Source organism: Chelonia mydas, chromosome 1 (genome assembly GCF_015237465.2).
Source record: "Chelonia mydas isolate rCheMyd1 chromosome 1, rCheMyd1.pri.v2, whole genome shotgun sequence".
NCBI lineage: Eukaryota > Metazoa > Chordata > Testudines > Cheloniidae > Chelonia > Chelonia mydas.
In genome coordinates this window covers 226527908-226546456 of record NC_057849.1, presented here as the reverse complement: position 1 = coordinate 226546456, position 18549 = coordinate 226527908, and the positions used below count along the sequence as shown (strand labels likewise).

Below are 18549 nucleotides of genomic sequence, written 5' to 3'. Positions count from 1 at the left end.
GACTGACATATCAACAAGACTTCCCCAGCCTTACTCACTAGTGTATGCACATACACACACTAGCCAGTGAAACACTTAGCAGTCATTGACTCCACAATCGCCTATAAAATTAGTAGTGTTTCTATCTAAACTATTTGATTTTATTTGCCTGTCAATGTACGAAGCTGTAAAGGACTCTTGCATATTAAGGAAGCCTTGGATACCTTCATTTATTCAGCATCTTCACACAGTGGCATCAACTCTAATACCCAAGCTCTGTGACTGTTCTGAAATGGCATAGAAAATTCAAATTAAAGTGACGGAGAACATCAGAAGTTTGCATTTTAATTTTTTTTGCTGGTTGTTCCCACCCAGTGTAAGAGAACACTTTGTTTAACTATTAGTATTTGTATTACTTGAATTAATGCCTAGACTCCCTCTCAAGTGAAGGGCCGTATTCTGATAGAGACTGTACGTAACAGTGTACAAGACAGTCCCTAGCCCAAAGAGTTTATCATCTACATAGACAAGACAAAGCATAGGTGGAAGAAAGTATAATTATCTTCATTTTACAGATGGAGAAGTGAGGCATAGAGCGATTAAATGACCTGGCCAAGGTCACACTGGAGGTCTATATTGCCTAGCTGGGAAGGAAACTCATGTCTACTGTGTCCCAGTCCAGTGCTTTCACTACCAATCTTCCTCTTGCGTATGCAGAACTATTCTTTGAAATGTCGAGTTTGACAGCACTTCTGAGGCAACTTATATGGGACAACACTGGAGGTAGTGTTTTGCTCCATGTATCATGTCTGTGAGGCAGTACGGAATTAGTTACCATGAGACAGAGCATTTTAACAGAGAACTGCATAATGAGAATACTGAGTTGTGGCTACTTGATTCCTTTTAGCTCATCTTTAAAGCACCTGAACTCCTTTAATTTATATCTTTTATGGGGCAGATGAGCAACAAAATGAGATAGCAGTGATCAGCAACTGGTTTAGGACTGGTTTAAGACTTAATACATTTTTTTTAAATTCTTTAGTCTTCAGAGCCGTTTCAGTCTGGTCAATACCAAATGTTGTACAAGTACTGTACAGGATGTCCATAAAAATCCTTATGACCTTTTTAATGAGGGAAACATTTTGCCTGAGCCTGTTTACAAAAAATAAATCACTTGGATTTTCTCTACATCTTTCTTAACAGGAAAGTCATTATTCTATAGTTCCTGGGTTACCCAAGTGAAACCTCCAGATAGTAGCAGGTCTTTCTTCCTTTTGGACTATCTGCTCTCTCCCGCTCTTGTCACATCTCTTTGCTCCTTTGATGAGATGCGCTGAAGAGAGGTACTGCTACACTGAGACCAAGTGCATTGCTTCTTCATTTAATCTAGGTGGCAATGCTTCCTGCTCAACCCACTTAGGGTCTGATCCTGCTCCCACTGAAATCAAGGGCAAAATTCCCAATGTCTATAATTAGTTTTTATTATTTATTGGTATTGTGGTAGTGCCTAGGAGCCCCAGTCATACACCAGGACCCCATTGTGCTAGAACAAACCAAAAAGATGGTCCCTGCTCTAAACAGCTTTTAGCTGCAAGCCCATCATGCAAACAGCCATTATAGGGAAAGCCTGGTTTCATTCCTGTAGCCCTGGGCTGGAGCATGCTCAGTGGCTCCATGGGAGACTGGTACATGCACAGTCCAGGCAAAGGTAGGAGCTGTGAGGGGATGCAGCATGCTCAGTTCCTCCATGGGGATGGTGCAATTGTGAAAGGTTCCAGTGAGCTCAGTGAGGACAATTGTTGGAGATTTTAACTGCTAAGTTCTAGCACAGTGGTTCTCAACCAGGGGTCTGGGGCTGCGTGGGGGGCTGCAAGCAGGTTTCAGGAGGGCCACCGAGCAGGGCCAGTGTGAGACTTGCTGGGGCCCAGGGCAGAAAGCCGAAGCCCCATCGCATGGGACTGAAGCCCGGGGCCCTGAGTCCCACCACCCAGGGCTGAAGCTGAAGCCTGAGCAATGTTGCTTCACTGGGGCCCCAAGCAACTGCCCTGCTTGCTACCCCCCTAACGCCAGCCCTGGCTTTTATATGCAGAAAAACCAGTTATTATGTCACACGTGGGCCATGGAGTTTTTATAGCATGTTGGGGGGGCCTCCGAAAGTAAAAGGTTGAGAACCCCTGCTTTAGCAAGTCTCCACTGAGCATATGAGGAATGCCATTTTCAGAGGCTTATGACTTGACCAAGTCTGGGCGTATTTTCATGGAACAGCAAAAACCTAAAGGCCAGCCCCTAACCGAATTTTTAAGACTCGGCTCCAAAACCTGGGAGGATTGGAGCATTCCAAAGGAAAGGTCACCAGATTTTTTTTAACATTAAAAAAATAATGTATTTTTCCCTAGCTTCCTTCTCAGAAACACCTGAATTATTTTGGCTGAAATTATTTTTGATTTAGTTATTATAAATAATAAATTATTATTTATTGATTTAATCAGCCTGCAGAAGCAGACACCCAGCTTGGAAAATGTCAGGTGGTTAAAGTCTGGCAAAGTATTAAGCAACTCAAAACAGGGTCTTTGGGAAGTGTCAAGGAACCTTAATAATAGCAGTGCTACCAGCCCTGCCTATAATAGGGCTAGATTGTTTCTCAACCTGTGTTCCTGTGCAGGGGCATAAATTGCAGTTCTAGCCCTTGTGCTTGTGAAGGAAAACTTAAAAACATGAACTCTAAAGCCTCAAAAAAACAGAAGGCAAATAAAAATAACCCTACATTTATTATTTTCGTAGAAGTTCCTGGAGAAGAGAATGGGGAATTACAAAAGTGAGATCATGGCAGAAATGGGCTAATTATCTGGCAATGGAATCCAGAGCAGCACAAGAGATAGTTGTTAGAAAAAAAAATACCAGGTGACTGTCATTCTCACCACTGCAGAGACAATGGGAAGTCAGGAAGAGGGTCGAAAGGAAACAGACAAGTGAGACAGTTGGACACCACGTCTGTCTTTCTGACAGCATGTCTGATTTGTGGTCAGATCTTGGCCCGCTACTGCCACCACCAGGAACAAACACTGCAGTCCACTGCAGCCTTCAGCTGATTCATCTCACTTTGTTTGTCTGACACTGCTCCTGGCATGCAAACCAGCCAGCTTTGCGTACACTGCCCAACAGCCTCAGCAGCCTTTCAGCCTGACTCCTCTCATTTATGTCTGTGCAAATCAAGGCTGTCAGTAGGAGTTATACCAGTGTAAAGCTGATGTACGTGAAAAAAGAATCATCCCATTGCGTTCATGCTTATCAATCACTCATGTCATGCAAAGGCTGCTGGCATTACCAAGCAGCAACCAAGAGAATGTGATGAGCACATAAGAAATAGAATCTATACCATGATCCACTCATACTGGAATAATAATAAGTAATACCTTTTAAATCTGCACAAACATTAACCAATTAATCAGACAAAACTGTAGTTGAGTAATTCCAGGTGGTGTTTTAGCTGGTGAGTCAGGATGTGTATAGACCACAGAACCTCAGGAAGATTGGTCCTATGCAACTGTGCACTGTTACATGTGCAGTTATATCATTATTATTTAATATTTATATAATAGCACCCAGAGGCCCTACACAGAAACCGCCATTGTATTAAGTGCTACAGGAATACCTGGTCCCTACCCCAAAGAGCTTACAATCCAAGAAGACACATGAAACATGGGGAAGAAGGATACACACAAACATACAATTTTTATTGGCCAAGTGAAGCAAGGTCTTACAATGAACTCGATGGCATTTCTGTGTTTGTCTGTAACACAGTCACTTTTGAATACTGCATCCGATCAACCCCAGAATTTCAGAGATGGGAATGGAGGGTACACAGAGCCCATGCATGGTAGGGAAGGGGCAGGGAGAGATGGAGGAATGAGGTGGCACACAGAGCCCCTGGCATGTGGCAGAGGCAGAAATGGGGGACATAGTCCTTGGTATGGAGGAAGGAGTGGGGAGGTTGCAGGGAGTCCCTGAAACAGAGGGTGATGGTAGGGTAGCACCTGGAGGTTATGGGGAAGAATGGAGGAATCCAAAAAGTCCCTGGTCTGTGTGATGCGCTCATTCCAGAGAAGCAACAAAGTCTGGGACCCTCTAATATACATTTGTAGGGTTTTGTTTTTTGATATTTGTAAATAAACTAAGTGGTAACTAAGCCATCTGTCCCTTCACTGGCTGATTTCTTTTTAAAGATACCATGCCAGAGACAATGAGAAAGGATTTGAAGGAGGAGAACATAGTGAACTTACAGGTCAGTTCAAGAAGGCTTTGTTATGTGTAAGCGTGCTGTCCTGTTGGTGCTTATTTAAACAGAGGGCCTAGGGCCAACCTTCATGTTTCTGGGGAATAAACTTAATTGTGTGGCCACGGGATTCCAGCGCTGGATTAAAAAAGCTCAAGACTTGATAATAATACAGCTCCAGCTAGTAAAAGATGATGCAGGAAGTATCTGATAGTGACAGCAGCTGTCACTGGCATATGACACAGCATACCAATGCAGACAAGCAGGAGTTTGCATGGACCATTTGGGCAGTAACTTGATGCTGATATTTGCCCAATGCTGACATTTTCCCAGATAGAATTCTAGCTAATTATTTGGCAGAATAGCCAAGGTGGAAAGACAGCTTCATTATTCACTTGAATAACTCTGCTTTCTCAAGCTACCAATTTTGCAAAGTGAAGAAAATAAAGGGCATTAATTTGTAGGCTTTGACTCAAGAAATTGTAAAATACACATTCATTCAGAACAGGTGCAGTAACGATAACCATCAAGAAGGGCACTGTATATCAGCTTGAAAGTGAGGCAAATATATAGATTTAATATAGTTAGGGTGTATAGCGGACTAGCATCATAGGGGCATAGCATCTTGATGACTATACCGGTGAGCTACACCATACTTCAGGGACCAGTTGCATCCCTGGTTTAACTCCATTGAAGTCCATGGAGTTTAAACAGGGATGTATGTGGCCCTAGGCATAGTGCCTGGAGAAGTATCTTACAAGAATCCCATTATTAATTTTGTAATAAAGTTTATTAAATTTATATATAGGAATTTTATTTTTTTTTACATAAGAATAAGCTGTATGTGTGAGTATACCACAATGAATTTTGACAGGCTGTGGTATAACAATAGCCTTCCTGCAGAGTATTACATACCTTATCTCATCTGTAAAGCAATCTGCTGTGCAGGTTCCAATTATTTAATCATATACAGAATGGTATTCCATTTTACATTCACAACCAGTGCAAAACATAATGGTAATGGGTCACATTCCTCCCTGATGTACCTCCACCGAACTCAATGGAGTTACACCAGGGAAGAAGTTAGTGACCCCTTTTCTTTAATAAAGGTAGAAAGACAGACTGCAAGATGCCTGACTAGCATTAACATTGCAGACATAACATATAGTTTCCTTGTAATTACATGAAGCATATGTCTTTTGGGTTGCATGCATGAGTTTTTCCAAGATCAGGAATTCCCAAACTTTGTTAAGTCATTTATTGGAGGCAGATGTTAGGATTAATTACGGATATAAAGAGTATATTTATTTAGGCTGCTGTCAGTAGCAATCACATTAAAGTAGGATCTTTTTCTCTTAAGTTTATTTCATTACTCCCAGCAGGACCAATGACATATTAAATTTTCCACTATGTTACAGCATCCTTTATCTTGGGTCACCCCCAATATATGTACCCACTACCAAACACTCTCACCAACACAGGTTCAGTAGTATTGTATTAGCCAGCCTGTGTGAGGTGAAATTGTCTCTGTACAAGTTAAATAATTTTTTGGTCTACCATTATGAATATTCACACAGCACCGCCCTCATAGGAAATATGGATTTGTAGCCATTTGTTTCTTTTCTTGGCCAAATCAACAGCCATCCGAGGAATAACTAGGATAGATCCTTCTGTCATTTGACTGCAGCGTGGGACTGTGGAAGTATAACTGATAGAAGCACTGACCTCTGTCACTTGACTAATTCAGTTGTTGTTTATTTTCTCTTTTGAGTGATTACCACTAGACCTAGTCAAACAATAAAAACCTATTTTCACAATAAATAAATGGATAAATAAATAAGATTTTGGAAAAAAAGACTGAAAATGACATTTTTCATGAAAAATTTTGACACCGTAATATTTTGTGTGAAATTGCTTTTTTTTTAAAGGCTACATTTTTTACTTAAAAAGTCTGACTAGCTGTAGTTACCAGTGAGGTCCTTATCAATGTTTTTTTATTGCAAGAGGGAAGGTAATATTGTGGACTGGAACTCAGAAGAGCTGGGTTCTAGCCCCATTTCTGCTTCTGGGTAAGTTTGAGCAAGTCACTTTTTCATGGATGCATAGATTCCAATGCCAGAAGGGACCACTGTGATCATCTAGTCTGACCTCCTGCATTACACAAGCCATCGGAATTATTTTGGGGGAAGTTCTAAGGCAGATATTTTAGAAAAACATCCAATCTTCAGTTTAAAATTGTCAGTGATGGAGAATCCACCATGACCCTTGGTAAATTGAGCCTATAATTAATTACTCTCACTGTTAAAAATGTATGCCTTATTTCCAGTCTGAATTTGTCCAGCCATTGGATTGTGTTATACCTTTCTCTGCTAGACTGAAGAGCCCATAATTAAATATTTGTTCCCCATGTAGCTTCTTACAGACTTTAATCAAGTCACCCTTTAACCTTTTCTTTGTTAAGCTAAATAGATTGAGCTCCTTGAATTTATCACTATAATGCATGTTTTCTATTTCTTTAATCATTCTTGTGGCTCTTCTCTGAACCCTCTCCAATTTTTCTGCTTCCTTCTTGAATTGTGGACACCAGAACTAGATGCAGTATTCCTGTAGCGGTCACACCAGTGCTAAATACAGAGGTAAAACAACCTCACAACTCCTACTCGAGATTGCCCTGTTTATGCATCCAAGGATTTCATTAGCCCTTTTGGCCAAGAGCTCCTCAGCCACCTCTTATAAAACTCTTGGATGCAAGTTATCCAGAGCTGCTAATTTAAAAATGTCTAACTGTAGAAGCTGCTGCATAACATGCTCCTGAGATACCAGTAGAATGAAGAGAATGTACTCATCATACAATATGATTACATTATCTGTTTTTCCCAAATACAGAACAGAAATATTTCTTGAACACTTCTGCCTTTTCTGCATTATAACTCAAATTCTACTATTTCCATCTAGTAATGGACCAATACCTCAGCTAGGATTCTTTTTGTTCCTAATATACTTTAAAAGCTCCTTCCTATTGTCCTTAACAGTGCTGGCCATGAATTTCTGTGTCCCTTTGCATCCCTTACCAATTTTCTACTATATATATATATATACACACACACACACACAACAACAACAAATGGAAGAAAGGGAAAGTTTATAATTTTTTCTAGCTACCTTCACTTCCCCTTGCAAAACCAGGTCAATTTTTTAACCTGTACAGCCTTCTTCCTCAGTTGTGGGTTTGTGGCTTTTTGGACACCTAATAAAGTGTTCTTAAACAATTTCCAATTACCATTCACATTTTTCTGATTATTTCTTCTCCACAGCTGATTTGGCTCATAATTGTTTTCAGCTTTGTGAAATTCGCCATGTTAAAGCCACAAGTATATATATATATATATATTTCTGGTCTGGACTTTACTCTGCCTGCACATTTTAAATGTGATCAAATCATGATCACTTGTACCTAAGTTATCATTAATTTTTAGCTCTGTGATCTGTTCCTCTTTATCTATCAAGATGAGATCTAACACAGAATTTCCCTGTATTGGACACAACACTTTTTGAGTTAGAAAATTGCCATTTATAATATTTAGAAATTCCAAGGATGTTTTAGTACTGGCAGCATGAGATCTCCAGTTTATGTCATTCAAATGGAAGGCCCCCACGATCATGTAGCTTTTTTCCCCTAAATCTTATAGATAGGTACATTAGGAGACAGTCATCATATTCCCTAGTGTGATTTGGAAGTCTGTAGCAGACACCAGTTAATACTCTTATGCTTTATCTGTTAGGACATTGATCAATAAGCATTCAAGATCATTTTCTTCTGAATTATTGGTTACTCGGAAACAGGTAATGCCCTGTTGACAAAGAGTGCCATTCCCCCTCCCCTTTTGCCCACTAAGTGCTTCCTAAATAGGTTATAACCATTGATTTTAACATTCCAATCATGGGAATCATCCCACCAGGTTTCAGTTATATCAACGAAATCGAATTTATACTCATAAATGAGCAATTCCAATTCCTTCACCGCTCCGTGCCTCAGTTTCCCAATCTGTAAAATGAGGATAATGATACTGATCTCCTTTGTAAAGTGCTTTGAGATCTGAAGGTGAAACGCACTGTCTAAGAGCGAGGGCACCATTACTACAATGTGTGTATATATATAGTACTTAGCAAAATGGGGCCCTGATTTCACTGTGGCCTCTGTGCATTTATAATGTTACTACTACTACAACAATAATGATAATTGTGAGTTGGGTAACTATTCATACGTACTTATGATTCAATGGTTGTAAAGTTATGGGAACTAAGCAGTTGCCTCTTGACACTTATACTGTTCTGATGTGCAATATGGAGGACACACAGGGTAGTAAGGCATATTTTATGGCTCACCAATATAAACAAATATGGGGTTCTCTAACAAACTGCTTTAGATTCAAGAACAGTAACACAATACACAACTGAAACCTCAGTACGCTGAAATAATAAAATAGAACTTTTAGTGCTTTCTGCATGTCGTAGATTTTTAGAGAGACAGCTGAAAAAAGCAATAGCTATCAGGTTCTAATCCTAGCATTTTTGATCCACTGGTCCATCTACACTGCAGACAACTGCCAAACACTGACCAGAATCATTAACAGCATCATTATTAGTTAAGTATAAAGAAACAGCAGCTGCAATAAGCACTTAAAACTCCTGTGGACAATAACAGGATCTTTCATCATGGAAGATTGTGCACTTTCACACTGGTACATCAAGAGAAACTGGAGAAGCATATAACACTTTGATAAAATATACAGTCAAATGAAAGGAGTCAGTAAGTAATCTTTTTACCCATGATGTCAAACAACTCGATTTTGCCATTGTACTGAGAGAGCTAACATCTGTTATCTCAGTACAATGGACTTTGAATTTTCCAGAAAGAGATCATCTTATTACCAGGGGGAAAGTCATTCAACAATGTGTTTAAAAAGAAAGAGTCCATACATCTCTGTTTGTTTCCAGTTTTATCAGGTGGGTTATGAAGCTAACATATTGTCTGCCTCTTTGGCGGCAGCACTGTATCCATATTAATTCAGTCTAAGCACTTGTTTGTAAATGGAGAGAATAATAAATAAAATAATATGGTGTTAAAAGCATAGATACTACACTAATCAGCTCAAACTGTTTACTGCAGAAACACATACTTATATTATTAATAGGGGCATTTCTTCTTATTCCATTTAACTGTTCCAAGCACATGTCCTCACTGAACACTCTGGCTTTCCTTTTCCTTAGAGACAGTAATGGAGGGGGCGGGGGCGGAGTGCTGTCACTACACCTGCTTCAACATATATCTATCCTGCCTTTATATATTTATCTTGGGCCAGATTATGACAAAGTTACTCTCACGGACTAGTACCTTCCTCCTTCAGCAGTCCAGATGGAGTCAAGGGAGAAAGGTGCTCCAAAACAAGGGTAGCAGCAGCAGCAACTGGCCCTTTATTTTTTATGCAGTCGAAAATCCCTAAGAAAGGGATCTATATTCCCCACGCACCCAGCCCAACCCCGTGGTATAGTGCCCTGGCCCCAGAACTCCCCCTTAACTTCAATGGGTTTTGATGGATGTCAATGAACGTTTGAATGGAGGGCAATCCATCATCCCCGTATCTAATGTATTGCTTTCCAAAGCTCTTTCAGACCCCGGAGTACAAAAGGTCCTATCCTGAAGCAAATTCTTGTATCTAATAGGGAGACTGAACCCCATTGCCACCGTTAAAACAATTCGGTTTATAAGGCCATGTATCTCATTTCGGTTTTGTTGCATAAGTTTGGGCAACACTTTGACAATGTAAAATTCAATACAAGCCACGCACGTTATGTGTATGTCTGCCTATGTCCTGCGATCCAGACCCGGCTAAGGAGAGGCAACCCCGACATAAAATAGCACGGCTGTTGCTCTGTACGCTTTCCAAAGTGCTGTGCAGACATTGCCACACAGACTGCGACTGTACAGACATAAGCCCAGCAGCACTCAGCCCAGCAGCTCCGGCGGCGCTATCCCGTATGTTACCGAGGTAAAGCAGCCATGGGGAGGGAGACGGAGCCTGGAACTTGTTCAAAACCCAAGCCCCGGGGCTCAGCTGGGAAAGAGGCAAACCCGGGGGCAGCCGGTGCCTGGGCGGGGAGGAAAAGGCCGCGGGCCCCCGGCTCGGAGAGAATGAATCTGTACCTGATTTGGGATAGGTGACAATCCAGACATCACTGCCCCTCACCGGGAAATTGGCGATCTCCTCCATCTTCCCCCGGCAGAAGGGAGGGAGCCGCACTCCATTGTATTCAAAGTATTTGCTCTCAAACTCCCCGGGGGTGCTGGGGGTCTCGGCTTCACTCTCCGCCATCCTCCTTCCTGCCAGGGGCGGGCCAGGTGGGCAAGGGCCCCGGGGAGGGCTCCGCCTGGAGAGAGGAGACGCAGGCTCAGCAGCAGCCGCAGCAGCAGCAGCCCCCACGCGGCCAGGCGCCCGGGAGCAGGAGGCGGCGGCGGGTGCCGGCCGGGGTGCGGTGGGCTGCGGGGGCAGGGGGAGCGGGGGGAGGAGCAGGCTGGCTGCGCGGGCAAGGCGGGCTGGGGAGAGGAGTCCGACCCGCAGCGAATGGGCTCTGGCGCTGGTGATGTAATGCAGCGCGGGGCCGGCGGGAGGATGCAGCAGCGGTGGCCTCCTCGCCACGGCTGTTTAACCCGCGCCGCTCCCGCGTGGAGCGATGCTCTCCCCCGCGCCCACACACACACACAGCAGGGAGGCGGGGCCATGAGCTGTGCCCGTCAGGCGGGGGGCATGGGGCCCGAGTTGCAAGGGAAGGCGGGGGATGGAAGAAGGGGTTCGTGGTTTGATTTGCCTTCCCCACTCCAGTCCCCACCTCAGCCCAGGGGTTGCAGGGGGCACCCTCAACCCCTCCAGTTATACACGACCCCATGGAGAAGTCCGCTGAGCAGCCCCTTCAATGGAGGGTGACCCCAAGATATCATTTGGGTGGGGGTTGGAGGGGGTTGCGTGGTGTCTTCACAATCAGCCCCTCATCCTGCTTCCCCACCGACCCGCCGAGGCATTGAGGGCCACCTCTGCGGGGTTGTGGGATGAGCTAAACGTGTCCTTCGCAGCATGGCTAGGGCTCTTCTTGGCAAAGGAGTGCGATGAAGTGAGGGCTCAGAGTCAGCAATTAGTTATCAGGCAGCAGCAGTGACCCCTATAATATCTCTCAGGCCACAAACGTTACTTTAGGGGTGGTGCCACTCTGCAGACAATGCTTGTGGGAGGGAGGAGCTAGCCCAGGGGTCGGCCACCTTTCAGAAGTGGTGTGCCGCGTCTTCATTTATTCACTCTCATGTAAGGTTTCGTGTGCCAATAATTCATTTTAACGTTTTTTAGAAGGTCTCTCGCTGTAAGTCTATGTATTATATAACTAAACTATTGCCGTTTGTAAACAAGGTTTTCAAAATGTTTAAGAAGCTTCATTTAAAATTAAATCAAAATGCTGATCTTACGCCGCCGGCCCGATCAGCCCGCTGCCGGCCTGGGGTTCCGTTCACCTAGGCCAGCAGCGGGCTGAGTGGGGCCTGCGGCCGGGACCCCGGCTGGCAAGAGGCCGGCAGCCAGAATTCCAGACCAGCAGTGGGCTGAGCGGGGCCAGCTGCCGGTCTGGGCGTCCGTCCACCGGCTCCTGCCAGCCAGGGTCCTGGCTGCCGGCCCCGCTCAGCGCCGCTGCTGGTCTGGAGTCCTGGCCCTTTCCACATAGAGTAGGTACCTACCTTCTCCCTGGTTCTAGCCATTCTCGTCCTCTCTCTGCACTGAGATGAGGGTGGGAGTGCGCCACTTCACTGGGGGTGAAGGAGCAGGCTGGGGGTTGGGGTGCAGGATCTGGCTAGGAGCTAGAATGAGGGAGGGGGCTCAGGGTTGGGGCAGGAAGTTTGGGTGTGGAGCACTTACCTGGGAAGCTCCCATTTGGTGCGAGGCGTGCAGGTGGGAATGTGGGGGTGTGTGTGTGCAGGAGCTCCAGTTTGGTGCTCAGGGTGGGGGTGGGAATGTGGGGGTGCAAGAGTCAGGGCATGGGGTGTGGGGGAGCTGGGTATGTGGGGGGGTGCAGGGGTCAGGGCACGGGACTAGGGTGTGTGAGGGGTGCCGGGGTCAGGGCAGAGGGCTGGGTGTGTGTGAGGCAGGTTCAGGGGTCAGGGCAGAGGACTGGGGTGTTTAAGGGGGGTGCAGGGGTCAGGGCAGAGGGCTGGGGGTGTGGGCTGGGGTCGTGGGGGTGCTCCCAGCCCCCTGCCCTGAGCGGCTCACGGCAGGGGGCTGGAGGGGATATGCCGATTCCACCCCCTTCCTCAAGGTCCCCCGAGCAGAGAGCGTGCTGCAGCTCCGCTTTCCCTCTCTCCCTCCATAGCAAGGGCTGTCAGCTGATCGGCGGCAGGGAGGGAGAGGAGGAGAGGCAGAAACCCAGCATGCTGAGGGAAGAGGCAGGGGGAGGGGGAAGCTTGCCTGCCCTGCAAGGAGAGAGCGGTGAGCGGGAGGCGGAGAAGAGCGGGCTGGGCCGGGCAGGATTTTTAATGGCATGCTGCTGTCCCTGGCAGGCAGCAGCCTGCCATTAAAAATTGGCTCGCATGCCGTCTTTGGCACGTGTGCCATAGGTTGCCGACCCCTGATCTAGCCCATCAAAACTGAACCTACCCGAGCAACTCATGGACAGGTGACAGCCAAAACTCCAGCTAACAGGCCCATTGTTGGAATGCTGGAGGCATCCAAAGGCAACCTCCCTGAGGTCTTGTCTAAACTGGAGACATCTGTAGTGATAACACCTGCTTGGATGCCCCAGCATCGCCAAAAACCAAAAACACAGATTAACAAAATTAGAGTGTGTGGCTCATTCTTGAGAGGTGAAGGCTAAAAGTGTTAATGGGGCTGAAGACAGCAAGATGGTGTTATAATTAGACTCCCAAAAAAGCCTCATAGCTACATGTAATTCTTCAAAAGGCCAGGTACAGAATAAAGGTCCAAGCAGCAAAATGTCTAGAAGCCTGAGGAAGGAGAGAAGCCTATAACAGAGACTTGAGATGGCTATCCTTTCACAATGCTAATGACATATATTTCTCCATCTACCAATACACACACAACTATAAGAGAGACCCAAAATATAGAAATGTAGAGGAGGAAGCTTAAAATTGAGTGGGATTAATTTCTTGAGAATGCATATGTTTATCTACAGCCATGTTTATAACTGAGAATTTATAAAGTCAGCAATTCACTATAATGAAGTGATAACATCAGCTTAGTTAATTCTATTGTTGCTGACATTATTATGATGTAAAAGCGGCAAAGAGTCCTGTGGCACCTTATAGACTAACAGACGTATTGGAGCATAAGCTTTAGTGGGTGAATACCCACTTTGTCGGATGCATGTATCCGACGAAGTGGGTATTCACCCATGAAAACTTATGCTCCAGTACATCTGTTAGTCCATAAGGTGCCACAGGACTCTTTGCTGCTTTTACAGATCCAGACTAACACGGCTACCCTTCTGATTATTATGATGGTAGCACCAGGTAAGGTTGCCATTGTGCTTGGTACAGTACAAATCTATAGTACATGGCAATCCATATCCCAAAAATCTTATAAACTTACTGTTATATGGGTTAGAAATAAATCTGAGTCAAACAATGAAGGATAGTCCTAATCAGGTGCAGTTGAAAAGCACAGTAGCAACTGCATATTAAAAACTTTTATATCTTTGCTGTGTTTAAAATTTTTCTGTAACACATGCCCTTCCCTTTGGCTGATGTATAAAATAAACACAAACTTAATAATTCTCATAGTTTTTCTTTCAGAACTACTCTTTTGACAGGGAATAATACTGTTGTTTTGGAGACCACAAAGACTGTCCTAACTGTGGTCAAATTATTAAAATTATACCTAAAGCTCTAACTGAGGGTGAGTCCCTATTGTGCTAGGCTCAGTACAAACACAAAGTAAGAGACAATCTCTGTCCCAAAGCTTGCACTCTGAGACAGAAAGTATTATCCCCATTTTACAGATGGGGATTGAAAGCACAGGGAAGTGAAGGCTCTTACCCCAGGTCATCCAATGATAGAGCAAGGAGTAGAACCCACGGATGATGAATCTCAGTCTATTGTACTATCTGCTAGGCCACACTACTTTGAAGAGAAGCTAGTGTAAAATCTTAAAACCTGAAAATCAATATCTTCTGATTGTTTCAAACCAGTTTCACAGTAACCCTTAACAAACATTATAAGATGCTACAACAGTTGCCCCAAACACTACAACTATGGCCCATTTTTAAATAAAGTTTACTATTTGTTATTCAAAATAGCTAAAAGCTGAAATTTTATGTGGGTAGAATGGAGTGCAATAGGAAATGTGCTGTTCATTAGTGCAGACTGCAACCACTGGAGAAAAATGTACATTATAGTTAGATCAGTTATGCAAGGCATGGCACGCAGTCTTCGTCAATAGAAACGTAATTGTGTAATTCTAGGGGAAATTACAAATACAAGGCTGTTCTGTTCCCCATTTTATAGATAGGGAACTGAGGCACAGAGAGACTTAATGACTTGCCTAAGTTAACACAGGAATTCTGTAGCAGAGCTGGGAAGTTAACCAAGATTTCCTGGCCCTAGTCCAGTGCCTTAACCAAAAGACTATCTTTCCTCTCTAATATTAGATATGTATGGTCAATTGTATCAGAATCTGGCCCTATTTAAGTAAGTTAAATTTATGTTACTAATTTACAGGGTGTTTATCTCAAGTTTGGGAATTTTTAATTAACTTTTATTTTCGGTTTTCTTTCTCTTTTGTAAACCACCAAGAAATACTTCTGCTTAATCTTGCTAAACCGGGCTTTGGCTCTTAATTGTATCAGAATCTGGCCCTATTTAAGTTAAAGTTAAGTTAAATTTATGTTACTAATTTACAGGGTGTTTATCTCAAGTTCGGGAATTTTTAATTAACTTTTATTTTCAGTTTTCTTTCTGTTTTGTAAACCACCAAGAAATACTTCTGCTTAATCTCACTAAACTGGGCTTTGGCTCTTAATCAAATAAATTACTGATGGGCCTTCTAAAAGGAAAGGGATCTCTGTCCTTCTTAGGGAGACTGAGTAAGGTGATTGTGACAAGACGAGTTGCTGGCAAGGACATGGGGAAATCTACGTTCTTCCTTCCATTGCAATGTCATAGAGGGGTTGGTGAGAACTAACAAAGCAGACAACCGAAGGCTGCAAGGCACTGTTTCCTGGTTGTATCATGATGTTGGCTGTGATGGGATAGCTGCAACATAAATATCACAGGTTGTGGAATCTCAGCTACCGGTGTGTTATTTTATGTACTGTGCTGTCCATGGTTGCCAACAGTTTCACATGTAAATCCTGTACTACCTGTGTTATTCCTTTGCTATTGCTCTATCCACCTCTGTTCATTGAGTAGGCCACTAGCTACTGTGATGTGCTTTATGTGCACCTTTTGTGACCCTCACAAGACAGTCCATATTCTCCTTTCATTTACATGAATGCAACTCCATTGAGGTCAACTGGCTTGCGTAGATATAACTGAAAGAAGAATTTGATCCAAACAGTGCAATGTAAAGCTCTTCCTCTACTTTTCTGCATGTGATCTTCATGGTAGGCAAAATGTCTTAATCTCAACAGTAGGAGAAAAATATCCTTGCTGCTTTGATATCCTAATTAAGGGCCAAATTCTGCTCTCACAACATGCATTGAAATCAATCAGAGATGTCTACTTGTATCTAAAGGCAGAATTTGGCTCTAAAACTGTGCCAGGATCTTACTCCTTCATATTTCAAAACTGGAAAAGTGTCCCTGGTCTTATATCTGGTCTTATTGCATAGATTTTTGATTTAAGGTCCAACCCTACTTCCACCAAAGTAAATGGCAAAACTTCAATCAGAGTAGGAGTGAGCCCTTAGTGGAAAAACCCCACTAAGGAGTAGATTGTACCAATATTTGACATTTGGCCATCAACATTTTTTAGACCTCAAGTCGTCATTTCCGTGGGCATTTGGGGCATACAGGAATGCAGGTTCAGTACTCTAATTTAGAATCCTTTTGTTACTAGCTGAGTCTTCTATCCTACTGCACAGAATCAATTTCCTCTGATGTCATTACTTCTCCTGAAATCATATGTTTGAGGTATAACTGTTCTCACCAGTAAGAAAATGTTACAGACCCACAATTCAAACCACAGAGGTGATGGGTATCAAGACAAAAAAATTGTTACAGTGATTTCTGATCACTAAAACAATTGGTTGTGTCAGTAATAAATCAGAACAAAGAACAAACAAGGGGACAAAAGACCATATTCTATCTTTGGTTACTATTTATCTGCATTAATTTGCTTTTTAAAGCTTCTAACCAAGCCCAGAGGCATTTATTCAAACATTAAAAAATGTGTAAAATGGGGATCAATAGCAAGACATTGACTCTGTATTACACTTTGTAGCTAATGGGAGTTGTACATGTATATTTGAGGGAGCAAATTGATTGAAGTCTGTAGATGACAAAACTGAACAAACAATATCCTGGGGAAAGAGCATTCCAATATTTTGAGCCATATCTTCAGCAGCTGTAACAGGGAGTAAGGATGTTCAGTGTTCAGCTACCCTGTGGCACACTACCTGAGGAAGACTCAGTGTCAGAAGATGAATCCAACATCAAAGATAGTATTAATATAGATGAACCAGGCTGGAGTATTTCACTGATTCTCAGGCTCGCAGGTGACAAAAGGTGGGCTGCAGAACCATTTTCTGATGGTCATATTATTTTAGAGAATAAAGGGTTTCATGTGTATGTCATCTATAGCTATATTCAAGCTTATAGTTGAGTGTGTTTCTAGGGATTCTTGTTACACTTATTAATCTTCCAAATGTATAGCCTGATCCTATATCTCTTATTTGTTCAATAGTCCCATTTACTAGCACTAAAATATAGGGAGCAATGTTTGATCATGTGGATAAAATAAACTACATGGGTCTGTTTTTCCTCTCACTTATACTGATGTAAATCAGGACTAACTCCTTAGAAGTCAGCAGAGTTACACCTGTGCAAAATTGCTACTAGTGAAAAGAGAATCAGACCGTATGCCTACATATAGGATGAAATCCTGACCTTATTGAAATTCATGAGAATTTTGCCATTGACTTCAGGGGGCCAGGATTTTAACTCTAGTATGTGTCAGTAGTTCCTATAGTATGTGGGTGTGACAATAGCTGAATTTTAGTCAAATTATTACTATTTCATCACTCTATCCTTCCAAAAAGCTCTCCTGCACCAGTAGATTCCAATGAAGTGGGAAGGTATTTCCCTGTTTTTCCCATCAAATTTCCCTATTTATAAGATGGAGATATTGTGAAGTATGACAGTCTTCAACTTTTTTTTTTTATCTAACATTTTATTTTTCTTGGAAAAACAACAAACTTGTCAAAGTTTAAGAAACACACGCAATCGTTTTACTCTTAATTGTGGAGAGCTTTGCTCATATTTTTACTCTGGACATATTTCAACCATTTCTACATTTTTAACTTAGTTTTTCATATATTTTCCCTGTGTGAACTGGGCTTCAAGTTTTATAGCTGCAAAATTGTTTGTTTTAGTTGTGTGGGTTCAATTTTGTTCCCAACATTTAGGTTGCTTCAGAGTATAAGTAAATGATTTGCAGATGCAGTCTAGTTCTTCAGTGTCCAAGGCCCCGATCCAGCAATTGGATCCAGAAAGGTGTATCTTTGTACAAACATGGAGTAAAACTGAACTGTAAATGCAAGGGTTTGTCCATGTGGATCTGACTGCAGGCTTGGGGCCCCAGAAACTTAAACTGCAGGTGGAAAGTTGTGTCCACAGTTGGCAAACATAAAAATGGAACCTGGGCTTTCAAAATCTGACCGTAAGAAAATACATAATAGAAGGATAAAAGAACAGGAGTACTTGTGGCACCTTAGAGACTAACAAATTTATCTGAGCATAAGCTTTCATGGGCTACAGCCCACTTCATTGGATGCATAGAATGGAACATATAGTAAGAAGATATATATATACACACATATATACATACATATATACATACAGAGAACATAAAAAGGTGGAAGTAGCCATACCAACTGTAAGAGGCTAATTAATTAAGCTATTATCAGCAGGAGAAAAAAAAACTTTTGTAGTGATAATCAAGATGGCCCATTTAGACAGTTGACAAGAAGGTGTGAGGATACTTAACATGGGGAAATAGATTCAATGTGTGTAATGACCCAGCCACTCAC

General features: G+C 42.8%; 1 protein-coding gene across 4 annotated transcripts in view; it reads right to left on the bottom strand.

Annotated features, from left to right (window-relative positions):
- SULT4A1 (sulfotransferase family 4A member 1) overlaps positions 1–12683 on the bottom strand; it is a 40970-nt gene extending 28287 nt beyond the window's left edge. The window contains exons 1-2 of one of the 4 annotated variants that reach the window (XM_007061752.4): positions 12208–12683; positions 10458–10681 (exon numbers count right to left, since the gene is read on the bottom strand). In XM_007061752.4, the coding sequence (XP_007061814.1) occupies positions 10458–10626 (169 nt within the window). In that variant the 5' untranslated portion in view covers positions 10627–10681; positions 12208–12683. Of the gene's footprint in view, positions 1–10457; positions 11010–12207 lie in introns of those variants that run through there. The other 3 variants (XM_043538010.1, XR_006287888.1, XM_037914806.2) reach the window with 3 other exon arrangements.
- Between the last annotated feature and the right edge of the window lie 5866 nt (positions 12684–18549).